Here is a 20471-nt window from a genome sequence, read left to right as displayed (position 1 = left end):
CAGGAGGGAGCTCCCCAACCCCCTGATCGACCCCGCCCTATGCGTGACAGGGTACGGAGCCCCAACCCCCCTGATGGGCCCTGCTCTGTGCGTGACAGGGGGTGGCGCCGCAACCTCCCCATCGACCCTGCCTTGAGTGTGACAGGAGGCGGTGCCCCAACCCCCCAATCGGCCCTACCCTGAGCGTGACAGGGTGGCATCGCAACCTCCCAGTCAGCCCTGCTCTGTGCATGACGGGGTGGTGCCCCAACTCCCCAATTGGCCCTGCTCTGAGCCCGACCAGGGGCTGCACCTAGGGATTGGGCCTGCCCTCTCCCACCCGGGAGCAGGCCTAAGCCAGCAGGGCGTTACCTCCCAAGTGGTCCCAGACTGCGAGAGAGCACAGGCCTGGCTGAGGAAGGGCCCCCGCCCCTCAGTGCACAAATTTTTGTGCACCGGGCCTCTAGTTAATAATAAATGAAAGGTTCAAGTTGGCAGTGTACGGGGAGGCTAAACAACCATCTCAGATTGTGAATAATGAAAACTTGAATTTATTTAAGGAAAAGGTTATGGGAGATGGGGATATCCAAGGGAAGGGCTACACAGCACTAAGCCAAAAGGTATTGAGTCCATGATGGCAGCAAAAATACTTATTAGGACAGTGAAACAATGAAGGGCATAGAAGATACAACAGGACAACCTAGGCTGGGCTGCTTTGGCTCACTGAGAAGTCAGAGAAAGGGGAGCCTTGGAGACAGATTCAGGGAATTAGCCCAGGATGAGCTGCTGCTGCCCATTGCTCGCTAGTTGCAAGTGCCATGGGGTCCCTTAGAGGTTGCGGAATACGTGCCATGGGGGAATGGCACAGTGTGCTCCTTGGAAGGAGAGAGTGTCACTGGGTCCTTTGACCTGGGCATATTTTTCTCTCTCTGAGGTGGAAATCTTAGGGGAGGTCTCAAGATAGGGTCTTAATAGAAAATTCATCAGCTTTCCAGGTGTGCTCATTCAGGGTCATGGTCTCCGCTGATTGGTCGGTGCTGAGGCAGCCATTGTGTCACTTGGCTGGTTTTGCTGCTTTTCTGGGCCTGGAGCTGAACTATAACTGAGGCCTAGATGTTACCCTCAAGGAGGAAAAGGTCAGGGGGTTTAAACTGCCTGAGCCATTAATATGAAAGATCAGGAGTCCAAACCGCATGACCTGATATGCTAGGGAGGTTTTGTTTTTCCTGTTTCCTCTGGATGTGGGCAGTTCTCAGACGAATAAGATGTCTCTGGTTAGAAAAAGCTAAGTGGTTGGAGCATCACCCCGTGGTCCAAAGGGTTGTGGGTTCGTTCCTGATCAAGGGCACATGCCTCAGTTGGGGTTTTGATCCCCAATTTTCTGGTCTAGGTGCATGCAGGAGGCAACCGATCAATGTGACTCTCTTGTGTCGATGTTTCTCTCTCCCGCTTCTCCCTCCTTTCCACTCTGCCTAGAAATCATTGGGAAAAATATCCTTGAGGATTAAATATCCGTGAGGATTAAAAAAAAAGAAAGAAAAGCACATCTTTGGATGTTTCCTTCTTTGATTTACGTTGGACTTGGCTGTGTGCATGTTTGTTTCCTCCCTGGATTGTAAACTTTTTGAGGGCATAGTCCTGTCACATTCAGTTTCGTGGCCCTCCTAGGGTATCTTCTGTGGAGAAGTCTGCTTTAATCATTTTGTGGCATTGCAACCAAATAGGGACATTTATGATACTGCCTCAGCTGTGTCCCTGATGATTACAACGGCCATGTTGGTAGCTTGGTTTGGAGAATCTCTGTTCTTCCCTAAATTCCCAGGAAATCTTTCTCCAGCCAAGCTTTTATTCAGCACACTGTTGTTGTGTGCCCAGGAGATCTACCGCACTGATTTTGTCTAAAACTACATTATTTCAAACCTGTGAGTGAGCACTGACACGATTTCTTAAACCTTCCAGCACTATGTTCAGGAGTGTTGTGTGTTCTTGATAACTGTCATCAGCCTGAAACCTCTTTTACTGAGATCTTTTTAAAATGCACTGGGTATTTAAATGTCTGCTTCTTTGCTCAAGCTGATCTGCACATGACTACTCCCCACACTTCGTTTTGAAGGGACCTCAAGTATTTGTTCAGTTTGTTAAATGGAACATTGTAAACGCTCCCCCGCCCCCCGCCCCACATACACACACCGCCCAAGTCTTCCCTGCAGCTTGTTTTGATTTACTTTTTAAAAAATATATTTTTTTATTGATTTCAGAGAGGAAGGGCGATGGGGAGAGAGAGAGAAGCATCAATGATGAGAGAGAATCATTGATCGGCTGTCTCCTGCACGCCCCCTACTAGGGATTGAGCCCTCAACCCAGGCATGTGCCCCTGACCGGAATCAAACCTGGGACCTTTCAGTCCACAGGCCGATGCTTTATCCACTGAGCCAAACGAGCTAGGGCTTGATTTGCTTTTTATGTAATCTTATGAAGGTTTGTTCTCTTTTAATTTGCCTCTTCCTCCTAAAAAAGCTGGTCTCCAAAACAACAAATGCTAAAAACATTGAAGAGCAGATTGAGGGTTGTTCTTATCGATCTCTGTTGAGAGTTTGAGGCTGCAGAGACATTGAGGTAGAAGTATCTGCGGATCATTTTGCTTCTCTTCTGTTTGCACACTCACCTCACCAGTGGTTGTTGGATGGTCTGTCACTGAATGACTGCTGTTCGGCAGGCATACTGCCAGGCCCCCTTGAAGCATTATCTCGTTGTTTCCTGTGCTCACTGGAAGCCTAAGTGATTGCGAGAGATAATGTAAAGCAGAGAAGAAAGCTAAGTTAGGAGAATTGATTTTTATTTTTTCCCTGTAAAATTTCTGTCTTCTGGCTTTCTCACTCTCTTTTTAAAATTATGCAGCTTTGCCAAATCAGATGAGTTCATTGTCTTCTTGAGGTTAATAGCAGAGCTTGAAACTCCCTCTGCGGACCAGGGTTGTCAGAGAGCGAGCCTGACGCTCAGATTAAGTCGCTTCTTGCCCAAAACAGTAGCTTCAGGAAGCCACTCAGTGATTTATTTGCTATGCCTGATATTCCCTTTCCTGTTAATCCCAGGCATCACTGAGGGGGTCTGCTCCAACACCTGCCTTTTGCCAAGACTCCCACTCTGCTCTTTGAACTGGCAAGGGGTCCATTTTTCCCCCCTTAGGTTCTTGTTGTCTTGAAATACTTTTAAAAAAATTCTTGAGTCCTCCTTATTTCCTTCCTTGGACCTGGGACAGCCTTTTTGTGATGGTGAACTTCATATACTCTTGTTTTCTTTGTATGACCATAAAAGAACTTTTGTACTATTTATTTTACCCTAATAGGGTAGCTATCCTGTTGACTTACTGTAAAGGCTGTCTCTACCTCTGGTCCATCTTATATCAAATTCAGCTCCTCTTATAACTCTGCCTTTCTCAAGACCCTGCAGAGGCTCCCTTTTCTTTTTAATACAGTGTGGACATCTCCTGTTGCCATCAAGGCCCTCTTCAAGATGGTTTCATTGCTCTTCACATTTTGGGGGTCCAAATTTTTTTATTATCCAACCTAGCTAATGTGGGCTACTTGATGTTGGCTGGGCTTAACAGCTACACTTTCCTACATCAGTGAACTTGCTTCAAACTACCACCCCCTTTCCCAAGAAAATAAAGCCCCATTTGAAATGCTACCTTTTCTCATCTCTTCCACACTTCCACACAAGATGTGATCTCCCCTGCTTTGAGCTCCCTCTCTTGTGGCACCATTCACATTCTTTGACATGTCTTGGAATAAATCTGTATGTAGAATATCTTTGAAAGAATACTCATCCAGTGCCTTTGGAGAGAGGAACTGAGTGACTAGGAGACAAGAGAAGAGCTAACTTTTGACTCTACACTCATCTTAGTTTTTAAATTTTATACTATGTATATATTCTTACTGTGTGTTTTCCCCCTGTAAAGGTATTATTTACATAACAAAGATCCAATCTATAAGTTCTGGATAATATTTTTATAACCTCAGAGTAAGGAAAGTGTCCTTAAGACACAAAACTCGGGAGCTATAAAGAAAATGACTTTCAAAATATATGTATGTAATTATTTGTCATATCCCTATTTGACTTACAAGTATCTGAAGTGCTTATGTGTTCTTAAAAATATATATTTTTATTGATTTTCTATTTAGAGAAAGAGGAAGAGAGAGAGAGAGAAACATCATTGAGAGAGAAACATGGATTATTTGCCTCCTGCATGCCCCCTACCGAGCCTGCAACCTGGGAATGTACCCTGACCAGGAATGAAGCTGGTGACCTCTTGGTGCATGGGATGACACTCAATCAATTGAACTACACTGGCCGGGCGAAGTCCTTATGTTTTTATCCTTTTTCAGAGCATAGCACAATGACCCCTACACAGTAATCAATAAATATTAGTTGAATTGAAATGAAATTGAATTGCAAGTCACTTCTTTGTAGACCTCACTTTTTTACTTATAAAAATGAGTGCTAGGTGACCTTCAGGATCTCACTCAAAGATCCTGTGAAGATGTGGGCTTTAAGAGCATAAATTCCCAGCAAAGCAGGAGTGGCTTTAGAATCAGCTCTTCCCTGGAGACCATCCTTCCCAACACACTTGACCTGTGTGGGGGTCTTGCCTGCTTCAGGGATGCTCTGCATTAATTATGCTGAGAAAATGAACCAGTTAGACACAGTCGGAGGAGAGCTGGAGGCGTCTGTGTGGCAGGCTTGTTGCCTGAACAAAAGAGTTAAAGGGTGAAGCAGTTTGCTGAGGTTTCTTTGGAAATGTAGCTGGCCAGCTCTTTGAACTATTTGGCCGAAGTTTAAAGAGGCACCAGAAGGAGTGTTTGGTGTCTGTCTGTGTCTTGGTGGCTTGGAAACAGTCTGGGGAAGGTGTGTCCTTAGAGGCGACCGAGGAGACATGGGGACCCATCTCCTAGTGGACTCATCTCGTAGTTTCAGACTTCTCCTCCTGATCCCTGTGGCACCTATCCCAGCTTTGTTTTAGTAACAGCTCTTTTAAAATGGAGTTTTCCCCCATCTTAGTGATAAGCAACTAGAGAGCAGGGAGCCATCCTCTATCCTCACCAACAGTCAGCTTGCTTAAGAGCATTTTGTAGGTTGAAGGGAAGTGGTATTTGGTGTGAGGCTGTAAGGGCACCTCTGAGTAAGAGAGTAGTGGGTGGGCCTCTGAATGGGAGAGCGCCATATCTGGGACAGACAGAGAGACTCTAGGTCTGTTAGAGGAAGTGAAAACAAAAAAACAAGAAACCCACAGTTCCTGTTCTCAATACTGATGTCCTTGTGGTATTCAGAATAGGGGGCAGGATGTTAGCAAAATTGAATGTCCATTGGAAACTTTTATCTTTCTTACATTAGTAAGGCTTCGGAAAGTTGAAGTTTGTGGGTGCCATTCGGCCAGTGTGTCTTCTCCCCCAGCTTAGTCTTCCAAACAATGATCCCTTAGTCCCCACACTGTGTCCCTCCTATTTTGGCTAAGTACACCACTTAATCCACTTCCTAGGATTTCAGTTCTTCGGTGTCTGTCCAGGGTCAGAAGGGCAGGCCATGGAATCTCCCCTCCAGGCTGCTCGGACCTCCCACCTTCCAGCTCCTCTGACTGATCATTACTGCAACTTCTCTACACTGGGGTTCCCAGTGTTTGAATGATACACTTGACACTTCTTAAAGGCCCACTCAGCTAATGGGGCAGAAGTAGTGTCTGCTGGTGTAAAGAGCACAGGTTTTAGAACCAGAAGACTTGACTCTGCTTCCAGATCTGCTATTTAATCTGCATACACTTGGCTAAAAGTTATTTAACTTTTGTGGGCCTTGCTGTCCTCATCTTCAAAGGGGATGTCAGAACGAATCCTTCATGGAGTTGTCAGAACGAGTAAGATAGGATGTGAATGTGCTTTTGGTTTTTTTTTTAATAATTTATTGGGATTACATTGGTTAATAAAATTACATAGGTCTAGGTTGAGACGGTCCTGGTGAGGTTGCATATAGGCCCTGGTGAGGTTGAGATGGCCCTGGCAAGGCTAAGACGGCCCCAGTGAGGTTGAATCGGCCCCGGTGAGGTCGAGACGGCCCCGGTGAGGTCGAGACGGCCCATGTGAGGCTGGGACAGCCCTGGTGGGGTTGAGATGGCCCCGGCGAGGCTGGGACGGCCCCTGAGAAGCTGAGAAAAATACCACATGAACTCACTCATTTACGGATAATAAGGACCATTATAGACTGATGAACAAAAATGGATACAGAGGCAGAGTAGCATTGAGCAGAATGTAAAACTACAGTGGGAAGCCTAGGGAGGGGGGATGGGGTAGGAGCTCAACCGAAGGACTTGTATGCATGCATATGAGAATAACCAATGGACACAAGACACTGGGGGGGTGGGGGAGGCCGGCGGAATGTCAAGGGGGGAAAAAAAGGAGACGTGTAATACTCTTTGTAATACTTTAAGAAATAAAAAAATAAAAAATTACATAGGTCTTAAGTATAGAATTCTATAATATATCATTTGTATATTATATTGTGGAAGGTGCTTTTAAAACTAGACAGTCTTACCCCAACAAAAAAATGGAGACAAGTGATGCCAGTGAATTATTATAGTCAGGAAGTGGGAGGTGCTCCCAGGAAATCCTTTAGAAATCCCCTCTGCCACTGAGAAGGCTATTTTTTTAATTAATATATTTGTATTGATTTCAGAGAGGAAGGGAGATAGCAACATCAATGATAAGAGAGAATCATTGATCAGCTGCCTCCTGCACACCCCACCCTGAGGATCGAGCCCACAACCTGGGCATGTGCCCTGAGCGGGAATTGAACTGTGATCTCCTGGTTCATAGTTCAATGCTCAACCACTGAGCCACACCAGCCAGGCGAGAAGGCACATTTTTATCATACAATGGTATTGATACTGGAAATAAGGCTAACATGTCCCCCCATGCAAGTTAAGAGGGTTTTTTTTACCACCTTTCACTGATTCACTGTGTGTTTCAACAGGTGTTATTAAAGCCTTATTATGTGCTAGATCTCTGTAAGTTCAGGACTTCGTCAGAGTCTACCATTCGCTTGTGGGAACAGTGGGGAGAGGAGTGTTGGAATCAGCCAAACTAAAATCATTGCCAGCGCCCTTCACTCTTTCAGTGGCAACTTGCATTTCCACATTGGGCCAACAGCCTCTCCAAGACACTGGCTCTGTACTCCTTGTGTTTCTTGTTGGAGCCTTTGGAACTGTCCTCTGAGTCACTGAGAGGACTCCCACTGGAAAACCACTCCACTATTTCTCACTCTCTCTTTGTCTTTGCAGTGTGTTCCCTGCCCCCGGAGCCAGAGAATGGTGGCTATGTCTGCCACCCCCGGCCCTGCAGAGACCCCTTGAACTCAGGCAGTGTCATCGAGTACCTGTGTGCTGAAGGCTACGTGCTAAAGGGCGATTACAAATACCTGACGTGTAAGAATGGCGAATGGAAACCAGCCATGGAGATTAGCTGCCATCTTAACGAGGGTCAGTTTGGCAGATGAGAAAGGGGTTCTGTTTTCTTTTAACTCAAGGGAAGTGGTGCCCGCTTCTTCCTGAGCATCCTGTGCTGTGGGGCAGTATGGGCCCTTTGATGCCCTGCAGACTCCCTTCCTTTGGGGTTGCTCGTGTGTGTCCCACTGTGGTTCATCTGAGCCACCAAGGGGCTCAGTAGCTTTGCTGAGGCATCTGTTCGGCTGTGTAAGATCGCTTTGATGCTCCTGATCTTTTGTTTGCCTAGCCAAGTGCTGGTGACCTTTAACCGTGTTCTGCTAACACATGAGCACCATGCTAACACCTTCTATAGTGTCTCTTTTATATTATTATTTTTGAATGGTAATGAACTGTTTTGTTATGGAGCTATAGTCCAGCTGGACAGAAGACCTCCCCCACCTCCTGTCATGCACGACGGGAAAATGCAGCTGCCTGCAGGAAAGATACAGCCATCTTTGTGCTTCACACTCGGGTTCTGAGGCCATCACACCCAGAGAAGGGTGGGAACTAGCCTGAGAGTTAACAACTAAAACTGCATGATCTTAGAACAGGGGAAGGTTATTATAGCCCGGTTCTTAAAATTTTTCTGCCACATTGGGAAAAAGATAGGTGGGACTTAAAATGGTGGACTGATGTGTTCATTTAAATGGTTGCTGTCTACCAGCTGACTACTGGGTACAGTAACAGAAGTGGTTAAAAAGGTAAGATCTCTAGGTGAGTGAGTTTAGGTGTCAGATGGTCCTCCAAGGCCCACAGTGAAGGGAATATTAGATTCAGGAACAGGATAGGGAGATGATCCCTTTTCTTGTGTGTATAAACTGTTTTGCAGTGTTACTCCTAAAAATGTCCTTGGCCAACGTATGTCTCTGCACAGCACCATGCAGGGGGCCTTTGATAAGATCAGCTGTGGGGCTCATGTTGTATTTGTCTGGATACAAATCTCTTCTGATGATGGCTTGTTTCTGTAGAGAAAGACACCAAGACATCATTTGGGGTCCCCACACTGTCCATCGTGGCTTCCACTGCCAGCTCCGTGGCACTCATTCTCCTCCTCGTGGTGCTGTTTGTGTTGCTGCAGCCAAAGCTGAAGTCGTTCCATCATAGCAGGTGAGCACAGGTGGCAGGCATCACTGTGGGACTGGCCCTTGGCTGGCATGTCTGCCTGCTGGCCTGTATGTGCCCAGGGAAGGGGAAGGCTCTGTCATTCGCTGATGTGCCTGACACTGTGCTTGTTGCTTTTCAGACATTATCTTAATCCTCATAGGATGAACCCACTATACAATATACAGATGATATATTATACAATTGTACACCTTAAACCTATATAATTTTATCAACCAATGTAACCCCAATAAATTGTTTCAAAAATTTTTCACAGGAGCATTGCAGATAAGGAAACTGAAGCTCAGAGAAGTTAAATCATTTACTCCAGGTCATCCCTAGATCAAGCATGTCAAACTTGCGGCCCGCCAGCCGTGAATTTGAAATGCTTGCTCTAGATCAGCGGTTTCCAGCCTTTCGGACCTTGGGGACCACCACTGGTCCACAGACCACCATTTGGCGACCGCTGCTGCAACGGTTTCCTTAAACCAGTGGTTGCCAACCTTTCAGACCTCAAGGACCACCACTGGTCTACAGACTTCCGGTTGGCAGCCGCTGCTCTAGATGATGACAGGGCTGAGATTTGAACTCATATATGTCCAACGCCAAAACCATGTCCTTTTTCTTACATCAGTAGTTCTCAAAGTGTGGTTCCAGCACCATCAGTGTCATCTGGGAACTTTTAGGAATGCAAATTTTCAGTTCCCACCCCAGAGCAACTGTTGAAACTCTGGGGTTGAGGCTCAATGCCAGGGTTCCACACTCCCTCCAGGTGGTTTGATGCAGGCTCATATTTACAAGTCACTGCCCAATATACCTGGTTCCCAATCCTGGCTGCACATAGAGACTCCTGCTCAGAGTTGAAAACATACCAACACCTGGGCCTCTGCCCCAGCCATTCTGATTTATTTGGTTTGGAGTGGGAATCTGGCACTAGTGTCTTACAAAGTTCCTAAGTGGGTTCCAATGTGCAGCTAGGACTTGGAGCCAGTGCACTATACCAAACTAAAACAGGAGGTGTTTTCTTTTCTGACTTTTTCCAGTTGAGTGCATTAGCCACGTTCCAGATTGGGTGGGTGTGGTTGGGGAGAGGCTGGCCAATGGTGAGGAGTGGCCCCAAGTGGATCCCTTAGGATGGACTTCTCTCCCAGGCTGTCATGGCCTCTGCAGTAGCTCATTCCCTCTCTTGGGAACAGTTTCTATTTATTCAAGCCCTTCATCAGTCACTGTTGTCACTCACAGGCTAAATGAATGTAAGAACAGGCTAACCTGCTTTAAATAAAATGCTTCTGATTTGGAATTTACAGACAAGGACCAGGCTCAGTTTAACCTTTGTGTGGTTTTCTTTTTATTTTGTTTAGTTGGGGCGGTGGGTGGGCATAGCAGCTTTTTTTTTTTTTAATCCTCACACAAGGATGTTTTTTCCATTGCTTTTCAGAGAGAGTGGAGGGGGGCGGTGGAGAGAGAGAGAACTGTTGATGTGAGAGAGACACATTGACTGATTGCCTCCTGCATGTGACCTGATGGGGTAGGAAGCGAACCCGCAACTGAGGTATGTGCCCTTGACTGGAAATCGAACCTTCGAGCCTTCAGTGCATGGGCTGATGGTCTAACCACTATTTTTAAAGGTTGTTAAGCAGTTAGTAGAATAAAGAGGATTTATGAATGCCACTTCTGTCATCCTTACAGTGTGTACTCTATTTGAATTGAGTAGCACAGATTTTATCTCCAATTACAAATGAAGAAATTGAGAACTAATAATAGTCTAGTAATAATGCTGTCCAGCCATAGACCATACGTCTCCAATTGTAATGCACTGAGGAGGACACATCACCTATGTTGTGTTCCAGTAAAAACAATGGGCCTGCACATAATCCCAGAGAAACAATTAGACAAGTCCGGAATGTGGGACATTCTAGGAGACAGCTGGCCTGGAGTCTAGGAAAAAAAAATTGTGATGAAAGAAAAGCTGCAGGGGACTGTTCTAGATTAAAGGAGAAAAGAGAGGGCAGTTAAATGCAGTGCATGATCCTTAAACAGGTCCTGGATGAAAACAAACAACAGCTGAAATGGATATATTTATGGGGAAATTCATGTTACAGTATTATATCAATGTCAGAGAGGGAGAGAGAGAGAGAAAGAAACATCAATGATGAGAATCATTGATGCGCTGCCTCTTGCACACCCCACACTGGGGATTGAGCTCACAACTGGGGCATGTGCCTTGATCGGGAATCAAACCATGACCTCCTGCTTCACAGGTGGCTCAACCACTGAGCCACACCGGCTGGGCATGGAGATATAGTTTACACATCATTCACTGTACTCATTTACGCATACAGACAGTCGTTTTTAGTTATAGCCACAGGTAGCAGCCATCTTTTTCTCACTTCTTATTCTAGCTGTGCTGAATGAATGGCTTTATTTCTAGGTTCCCAGTTTTGCACAGGATCAGAGGGCTAGATGCCTGTGTACCCAGAGGTAAAGAACATAGTTTCTGGAAGCAGGTGGAACTGGATTTAAATCCCAGCTTCCTCCCTTACTAGCTCTTGACTGTGAGCAAGTTATTTAACTTCTCTGAGCCTCATCTGCATTGTTGGTGAAGCTCTACCTGAAAAGGCTCAGGTGAGGATTCAGTGCGATAAAGTATATAAAGCACTTAGTGCTGTGTCAGCGCATAGTAAATACTCAAAAATAGTGTTGTTAGTACAATATTATGGTATTTATTTGTCTGTGTATTTTAATTCTTCCTTTGTCTTTTCCTCCTCCGATGCAGGCGTGACCAGGGGGTATCTGGGGACCAGGTCTCCATCATGGTGGATGGAGTCCAAGTTGCACTACCGTCATATGAGGAGGCTGTGTATGGCAGTTCCGGTCACTGCGTGCCGCCCGCTGACCCCAGAGTACAGATTGTGCTGTCGGAGGGGTCTGGGCCTAGTGGGAGGAATGGGCCACGGGAGCAGCAGCTACAGGACCAGGGGGCTTGCTCCTCTGCGGGTGGGGAGGAGGAGGCCCCGGGCCAGTCTGGACTGTGTGAAGCCTGGGGCTCCCGGGGCTCAGAGACCGTGATAGTGCATCAGGCAACCACCTCTTCCTGGGCGGCCGGCTCAGGGAGCAGCCAGCGGGCACACAAAGAAGCCCCGGATTCAGAGAACAGTGACATACAAAGCCTTCTATCCCTCACGTCGGAGGACTACACAGACGGTAGGTGGTCTGCACCGATCATGAATTGCTAGCAGCTCCAGGCCCTCCTGGGAGTAAGAAAAGTTGTGAGCCTCTAATAATTGGTGTATTAGGGGAGTAGGGAGACAAAGAAAGATAATACCTTGGGTATTAGCCTGCAAAATAGGATTTTACCCTCAGTTCTAGGTGGTTCTTTGGGCTCTGTATAGGGAGACTTTTATTGTGGTCTGTGAATTTTGATAGTTTGGAGTCTCTAAAATTATTCATGGCCACAGGGCTGTGCTAAATCAAGGGATAAACAGCTGGTTGGAGGTGAGGATGAGGTCTGTCCTCATGTAATTTTATACTCCTGAAAGGACAAATTACGGGGAGGTTTGTGGGGTCATATGACAGAGAAACTGGCGCCTGTTCCTTTTCCATAGCATTCAGCTGCTTTGTCTTAAATAGGAGTATGCCAGGGCCTTTGCTAGGTGGTTTTCTTACACTATCTCAGTTAAGCCTCACAGTGATCCTGTGAGGTAGGTATTATATGCTACTGTCCTCATTTTACAGATGAGGAAACGGAGGCTCCAAGAGGCTAAGGTATTTGTCCATTGGTAATTGGTGAGCTGGGATATGAAGCCAGGTGGATCGGTTCCAAAGCCTGTGTTTATGACCCTTGGTACCATGCTGCCTCCCAGATAACTCCAGGTCCTTTGTGGCAAACCAGCTGTAGAACGAAATTGCCACCTCCTGACATCTCTGCTTTTGCCAGGGCCTTGAGAGTTGAATGTTGGGATTGACTCTATCATTTTACATGAAATCCCAGTGTGGTTCAGGATACAGACAAAACTAGATGCTTCCCTTTTGACACCAAGTACTTCTGCACTTACAACCCCCCCCTTCCCGCCCCCAAGAAAGTTTTATGCTTCCAGGGAATCCCAGGCACAGTTAGCATATATGAAAGCAAGGAAATCGGAAATTCTTGAATGAAGATCCTGTTTATGGAGTTTCTCAATGATTAGCAACATGCCTGCCTTCTTTAGGATATAGAGCTAGGAAAGGTCAACTAAATTGTTGACCAGGGTTTAAAGGTGGAAACCATTGACCCCATGGGCAGCCAGCCACACATACTGTCCGTCCAAGTGCACATATACTGTGTGTCCACACAGAGTGACAAATATCCAAGAGCAAATCTCAGCCCTTGCGCTTCCTAAAGAGCCAAGATGGTGCCAGCACTTTCCTTCTTGCTACCTCACTTTGTTCCATGTACCAAACAAGCATTCTGAGCCTAGTGCCAGGTTAGGTTTCAGGGTTGATACTAAGAAATAGAAAACATTCTCTCTGCCTGCTTGGATTGTCAGTCACCTGGGAAGATGGGGCTTATCCTCAAAAAATAATGGAATCAAGAATCCTAGAGTCCATGCCAAAATGAGGGGTTCGGAAAACAAAACACATAGGTTATCAAGTTTGTTGCAGCCCAAGCTGTCTGGGACTGACAGCACCGTAGGAAGTCAGGACCTGAGGTGTCAGTTATTCACTATCACGCAGCTGGACAATGACATTAAGGAGGAGAGGGGACTTGAACAGAGCTCAGTACTATCCACAGGGTGAGATTAGGACAGAAAGAGAAGCAACCAGACAAGCAGTTAAGGCAGAGGAGGCTTCAGGTTGGTGAAATCAGAAGGGGTTTGAATACCAGTCTAAACATTCAGATGTTACCACATAGCCAGGGGGAGAGATGAGCAAAAAGTGCTAAAAAAAAGGGGGGTCGGGGGGTGGGGGGGAAAGGGATTTAGACTACCTAGAAGAGTATGAGTAGTGCATTTTATTTCTTTAAATTAAGGGCCCCTCCAGTGGGGTCTGGTGTGCTGCAGAGACCCACATGGGGTAACCACTGTGCTTCCTTCTCTTCCCTTAGATATCCCGCTGTTGAAAGAAGCATGAGGTTTGCCACCGGCCTCTCTCCTCTGCGATGGTCCTCTCTGCCCTTCGTCCCTCTCCCTGTGGGTTTGAGCACCCTGCCCAGCTAGCTGAGCTGCCACCTGTGGATCTCTGAGGGCATGCAGGCCCACCTTGCTGGAAACTCAAGGAAGATTCTTGCCATCTGCCTGCTTGACAGCTGGAGGAATTGGCTTTTTGCCTGGTCCAGCCTTCCCATCTGTGTCGGTAACATGTTTGAATGTGCCGGACTGAACCCTTCCTTTCCCTGGGCCTGTGGGAGCCCTCCAGCCAATTCTTTGGTGGCCGCCCCAACCAGCCCACATGGGCCAGAGAACCGCTGTGTTTACTTGTGCCTTCCCCCCACCCTGTCCAGGTTCCCTGTCACGCAGGCCTGTTGCTGCCCTACAAGCCTTAGTGGCTGCACTGCTGCCCCCTGCCACACAAGGGGTGGGCCTGGGTCTGGCTTGTTTCCTTTGAGGGCTTATCAGGAGCAGGTCCAAGAGTGGGAGCTGGGGAGACAAGAGGGACTAACTGGAGCAAGAGTGTGGGTCCTTGGGCCTGCCCTTGGTTGACACTGGTGGCACGTTTTCTTGGCTGGGGACGGAGGATGTGGAAAATCTGCCAAAGCTGACCCAGCACCGGCTGTCCAGCTCAGAGGTGCCAGCTCCTGGCCCTGCTGTGTTGAGCTTCCAGGGGATCCCAGGGGAGGGCAGGAAGGTGGCTGATAATGGTTGTCTTCCTAATAGGCAAGTTCACGCCTTCTTCAGCGTGGCTTCCTGGTCTCCGCTTTTCTTTTTCTGGAGTATAAGGGAAAGTTGCATGCTGACACCTGGGGTTTATGCGGCAGCTCCTGCTACCTTGCTGCCCACAGAGTTCTGAGGGGAATCATCCGTGGGTTAGGAGCTCGCTGAGATGCCATGGACTGCCCATCTGCTCACTGACAGAGAGGGCAAGTTGCCCGTTCCGGGTTTGTGGTGACGGAGGGGAACCTGAGAGGCACAGACTAAGTCCCCAGTCCTGAGGGTCCTCCTCACCACAGTCACGTGCCTTAGTAACTGGTCCAGGAAGCGTCCTGCTGTTGCTGCACTTGCTGCTTTTCTTACTCTTGCCCTCCCCTGCTGTCCCTTCCTGCTCACAGCTGACAGATGACTCCCTGATCTTCTTGGGCAAGGGGGAGGTCAGGAGCAGGTCCAGGGGTGTGAGCTGGGGAGACAAGAGGGACTAACTGGAGCAAGAGTGTGGGTCCTTGGGCCTGCCCTTGGTTGACACTGGTGGCACGTTTTCTTGGCTGGGGACGGAGGATGTGGAAAATCTGCCAAAGCTGACCCAGCACCGGCTGTCCAGCTCAGAGGTGCCAGCTCCTGGCCCTGCTGTGTTGAGCTTCCAGGGGATCCCAGGGGAGGGCAGGAAGGTGGCTGATAATGGTTGTCTTCCTAATAGGCAAGTTCACGCCTCCTTCAGCGTGGCTTCCTGGTCTCCGCTTTTCTTTTTCTGGAGTATAAGGGAAAGTTGCATGCTGACACCTGGGGTTTATGCGGCAGCTCCTGCTACCTTGCTGCCCACAGAGTTCTGAGGGGAATCATCCGTGGGTTAGGAGCTCGCTGAGATGCCATGGACTGCCCATCTGCTCACTGACAGGGCAAGTTGCCCGTTCCGGGTTTGTGGTGACGGAGGGGAACCTGAGAGGCACAGACTAAGTCCCCAGTCCTGAGGGTCCTCCTCACCACAGTCACGTGCCTTAGTAACTGGTCCAGGAAGCGTCCTGCTGCTTGCTGCACTGCTGCTTTTCTTACTCTTGCCCTCCCCTGCTGTCCCTTCCTGCTCACAGCTGACAGATGACTCCCTGATCTTCTTGGGCAAGGGGGAGGGGCTGAGAGGCAGTCCTCACCCCCACACACCCTTGTGGGCTGCCTGTGGGTGAAGGGTTGCAGAGCAGCCTGGCACCTGGCCCTGGTGTTGAAGGAGTGGGCTTTGTGCTCCAGATGCTTCTCTGGCTCTCAGCTCTCCCTTAGCCACGTCGTGAATGCTGACAAGGCTGGGGTGGCAAAGCTCAGGCAGGCTGCTTCCATCTTTAAAAAACGTGGCATTTACTTTTGTTTCTGAAACATTGGGGCTGGGGAACTTCCCCCCGACCTCCACCCCATGCTGCCCCTCCGCTCCTTCCCTGAGCCTCTCGGGTGGTAAAATAATAAAGAGCCCAATATATTTTCAATACCTGACCAAGCAGGGTAGCTCCAGGAGTGGGTGGCCTGGAAGATTAGGGGAATGGCCTCCTCTCAGCCTCCTGCCTCCACTCACACACGCACTTTACTACCCGCTCATTCCTGGCCTCTTTCTGTCTCTCTCGTCTTCCTTTTTCTCAGGGTAAGGGCAGTGCCTGCTGTGCCTGTTAGCCACTCCTCCTCCCCCCTCTCCCACCCAGGAGCCTGAGAATTCTGTGCCGGAAGCCCAGGCCAGCACGGTGAGGCATGGAACAGGTTGTCAAAGATGCCAGAACTAGAGGTCAGAGCCTTTGAGGGAGATGAAATGTACCAGGGGGCTGTCCTGAGCCTCAGAAGAGGCCGTTTCCAGAAGAGAGCCTGCCAGCAGTCACGGGCTCTGGGCCTATCTGGATGGTGGGTCCCTCATGACCCAGCCGCCTCCCTATGCGTGGGCTCTCCTTCCCCGCAGGGGTGCCCTTGTCTTCCTCCAAAAAAGAAACCAGGGCACATGGTGTGGGATTTGGAGCCTGCTGAGCCTGCTGATTTATTCCCAGTCATCCAAAACCTGAATTCTAGCCGAGTTTTTTCTTTTAATGAGAGATCTTACTCCTTTTTTATAGCATACTCTGGCATTTTCCCTCCCCTAAGAGATTGCACTTTTTGTTTTGGGATTATTCAGCCCCATAGGTTAACTGGCTCAGGCCTTGGAAAAATGAAGAGCCTTCCTTCTGCAGTGCTCTTCCAGCCAGCCGCCATCAACCCTGTCCTGGGGGCACAGACCCAGACTTGTGTGCCAGCAGGAAGGAAAGAAGGGCAAATGGGAGCCTCCCGTTTTGGCCCCACCTCTCCTCTTCACTTCCTCCCCTCACTCCCTTGTCACTGACATGGAGGAGGCCCACTTCTGGGTCTGTGGGTGCAGGAACCAGGCTTCATCCTGCTGGCATCCATGACAGCTGTTCGTTCTCTTTGCCTGGAGCAGTTCTTGCCATCAACCATTTGCTACTGTCCAGGAGCTTCTGGGTTTTTGTCCCTTGCAAGGGATTAGGGACTTTATAGCTGCCAGGAAGGAGGCTGTCAGAGGAGCCTGGAGCAGGTGGGAGAACTGTCCGTAGCCTGGCTTTTCTGGGCTCACCTCTAGGGGAGTCCCAGAGGGCTTCTCCAGGAGAGTGGTCAGCACCAAAGGACTTTATTTGAAAAGGTATTTTTTGCACACATGAGCTAATAACTCAATGCAGGTTTCATGTCCTGGCAACTTGCAGTTACATTCCAGTGACTTACAAGGGCCAGTCTTTGGTGAAGATCACATATATTTCCATCCCTTTCCATGCCTTAGTTTAGCAAGTAGGCTCTATCTTTTGCCATTTCTGGATTTTGTGTGCTGTGTTCCCATTTCACTCAGCGTGAACTGTGAAATGGGCTGAGTCCTGGCCAATTGTGAGTTCTTTTGGGTTATAAGGCATTTCAGTGTGTGTTGTAACACTCCATTTGCAAATAAAACTGGAACTAATGTTATCTTCCCCATTCATCTTGCCTTCCACCCCCCACCTCCCCCAAGTTCTGTGGAATGGCAAGACTGACAAAGGTATCTTCTTCCTGCCTCATTCGTTAGTGGTGGCACAGGGACGATAGCACTCAGCCTCTCCCTCCCAGTCTCAGCTGAGCGCTCAGACCACTTGCTTACCCCGTAACAATGCCACTTCCATTCCCAGATTACATGCTTACATCAAGAGCAGAATATGCTGCAAACATTTCTACATCCTTGCTTTCCTCCCCTCCCCACCCCCCCAAGAGAATAAAGGACCAGAAGGGAAGTGGTATGCAGGCTTTCCAGCTGAACCCCAGATGTGCTGGCTGGGAGCTTCTCTCAGGGCCTCCTGGGGCTCAGCATAGGGACAGACATTACTGATGATCAGTGAAGAGCTCAGAGGGACTTTGCTTGGCAGGCTCAGCTTTGCTGGAAAACTCGTAATCTCCAGTTGAAAACCTAGTAGAATTTTGAATGAAACCTCAAAGTTAAACCCTGCGCCAGGCAGCAGAGCTCTCTGGAGAGGGTGCAGAGGCAGAGCACTTGGATTGCCAAGCAGGGGGGAGAGATAGATGAGGATTGTGTGGCCGCCCACCACACCCTGCCCTGGCTTATCACACCACTATGGAACCTTGCAGAATGGTACTCACATAATGGTTTAAAACAACACTTGCATCATTGACTATGTGCAGGATGTCAGTCAGTTTGGGTTTGCTTTATTTTATATATATTTTTTGGTATCCTGTACATTGCAGTGGGTGTGAAGATAGTATTTTAATATTTGTACAAAGTTTAATTTAATTTTAATTCTATGTATATAACTGCATTTCTAAATAATAAAAAAAGTTCTTATGAGGCAGTTGTGAGAGATGTGATCCTTCCGTAAAATTTTTATAGAAACCCTAGGTTGAAAAGATTGTGTGTGGGTAGGAGCTCGTGAAGGGATGAAGGACCAGCTCTGGGGAGAGGTGCCTTTCAGGAGATGGAGATAGGACAGGGAGGTGGTCCATGCCACAAGGAAGAGAGACCACAAACATAAGTGGGAATACATTTTTCTCTTTAGAAACGCGCTCAGTGTGCCAGCTACCGTTTTCATGCTGGGATTGAGCAGTGAGCAAGACCTGCATGGATTTCTAATGTGCTGGGAAGGCAGGCAGTTACAACGGTGCCTGATGACAGTGTGATCGGGGAAGCGTAAGGGAGCGTAGGCAACGCTCTTTTTGGACAAACTGTCATTTAAGCTGAGATGTGAGGGCCGGTACAGCGAGGCTAAGGGGCAAAACACTACGTGTGTGGGTGCAGAGGCAGCAGAAAGCACAGCCAGTGTGAGAAACTAAAAGGACTCTAGTGCTGCTGCACGGCAGGCTGAGGGAGAGGGCAGAGGCTAGGTGGTGGAGGCAGGGCTTCTCCAGCCACCTGGGAAGCTTCCCTTTATCCTAAGGGCAAGGGGCAGTGCTGACAGGTTTAAGGAGCGGATTGACTCACTAAGCTCTGCATGTGGGGGGAGTGGGGAAGCTCTCTCCAGGTCTTAAGAAGAGAGCCTTCAGGGGATGCAGCATCCCGTACCTGGAGACCATGGAAGAATTGTAGGTCTGTGGGGGAAGAAGCAATCCTCTGAGATGGAGAGATGGAAGACCCCTGTGGGAGAGGAGATGTTGGAGATCTAAAAAGTGAAGAGGCGGAGCACGCAGAGGTGAAGAGGTCATTGCCAGGTAGGCAGGCTGACAGCAAGGAGCCCTCCTGGCAGGTGGTAAGGGTGTGAGTGGAGGGAGGCACTGGGCACTTCGCTGTGCTGACACGAGCTCTGGGTGTCATGGTCAGGGTGACTGGTTTTCCTACCTCACAGTGTTGGGTGGGAAAACAGTTTAGTCTTAATCTCAGTGGCACCAGTCCTCAGGAGGCTCCACACAAACATAATTGCCGTCGTTGCAAAGAAGGTGAAGGGAAGAGCAGTTTAATAGCTGGTACTTAAAAACCACTTACATGTGCCAGGCACAGTTGGAAGCCTATAGTGTGGAATCCACACAGCAACTAACAAGGCAGGCGCCGTTATCACCTGCAGCCCCAGGCCACCTAAAAGCCAGGCACGAAGACCTGCATTAACTTGCCCAAGGTGGAGCCAGGATTTAATTCAAGCCCAGGTAGTTCTAAAATGACTCCCACCCCTACCCCATCAGACGCAGCCTGCCTCTCAAAGGCCTCACCGCCTCCTTTCTGCCTTTACAGACTGTTCTAACCAACGAGCTTCAGGTAGAAAATGGGCAGAAACAGGTCCCATCAGGTAAGGAATGCTGGGGAAGGGAGACGTGTCAACATGGGGTCACCGCTGGGATTGTTGCCTTTTGATGGCAGGTGGTGGGTGGGGACAACGATAACAAAGCCCACAGAACCTGCAGGGCTGCTGGGGAAGGGCTGTCTGCGAAGTGGTTGCTTCGCATTGAGAAAGGTGGATGGGAGGAGAGAGAAGGAATTCCTGCCCTGCTGCGGAATCCCATCTCACAGTTTGGAAAGTTGAGACCCCTAGACAGCAACAAAAGTAGTAACAAGCTCTCAGCGTCTTTCTCAGAATATTTAAAAATACCTTTAGCCGGGCCAGTGCTCAGTGGTTGAGCGTTGACCTATGAACCAGGAGGTCACGGTTCAATTCCCGGTCAGGGCACATGCCCGGGTTGTGGGCTTGATCCCCAGTGTGCAGGAGGCAACTGATTGATGATTCTCATCAGTAATGTTTCTATTTTTCTTTCCCTCTCCCTTCTCTGCAATTAATAAAAATTATTTTAAAAATGTTTAAATATGCCAAAGTAATACTTTTTTTTTATCTCAGTAGAAAGAAAATTAAAATTATCCATAACACCACCTCCTACTGGCAGTGTTGTTCTTTTTTCTATGCCTGTATTTTCCTCTTTGAAAGGATCCCTTTTTAATAGTATTTTGGTTTTTTTAAATATACAGTCTCTTAGCCCATAAAACATTCATCTATATCACTTTAAAGGCTGCAAAATTTTCTATCATATTGGAAATTTGGACTTTC

General features: G+C 48.2%; 1 protein-coding gene and 1 long non-coding RNA gene across 2 annotated transcripts in view; both read left to right on the top strand.

The window, feature by feature from the left end:
• The window catches only part of SUSD6 (sushi domain containing 6), a 54348-nt gene extending 39560 nt beyond the window's left edge, over window positions 1-14788 (top strand). Inside the window, exons 2-5 of the mRNA XM_015562036.1 lie at window positions 7304-7501; window positions 8476-8614; window positions 11385-11812; window positions 13692-14788. Of these exons, the coding sequence (XP_015417522.1) occupies window positions 7304-7501; window positions 8476-8614; window positions 11385-11812; window positions 13692-13717 (791 nt within the window). The 3' untranslated portion in view covers window positions 13718-14788. The remainder of the gene's footprint in view (window positions 1-7303; window positions 7502-8475; window positions 8615-11384; window positions 11813-13691) is intronic.
• Window positions 14789-14802: 14 nt separating this feature from the next.
• On the top strand, window positions 14803-19901 carry LOC107182640. Its single transcript, XR_001513367.1, has 2 exons — window positions 14803-14891; window positions 15582-19901. It is a non-coding gene; the product is annotated as an uncharacterized LOC107182640 (long non-coding RNA).
• The last annotated feature ends 570 nt before the right edge of the window (window positions 19902-20471 follow it).

This window comes from Myotis davidii, unplaced genomic scaffold (assembly GCF_000327345.1).
Source record: "Myotis davidii unplaced genomic scaffold, ASM32734v1 scaffold17, whole genome shotgun sequence".
NCBI classification, from domain to species: Eukaryota; Metazoa; Chordata; class Mammalia; order Chiroptera; family Vespertilionidae; genus Myotis; species Myotis davidii.
The sequence above is the reverse complement of the archived record's forward strand: the minus strand, read 5'-3'. Positions and strand labels throughout refer to the sequence as shown.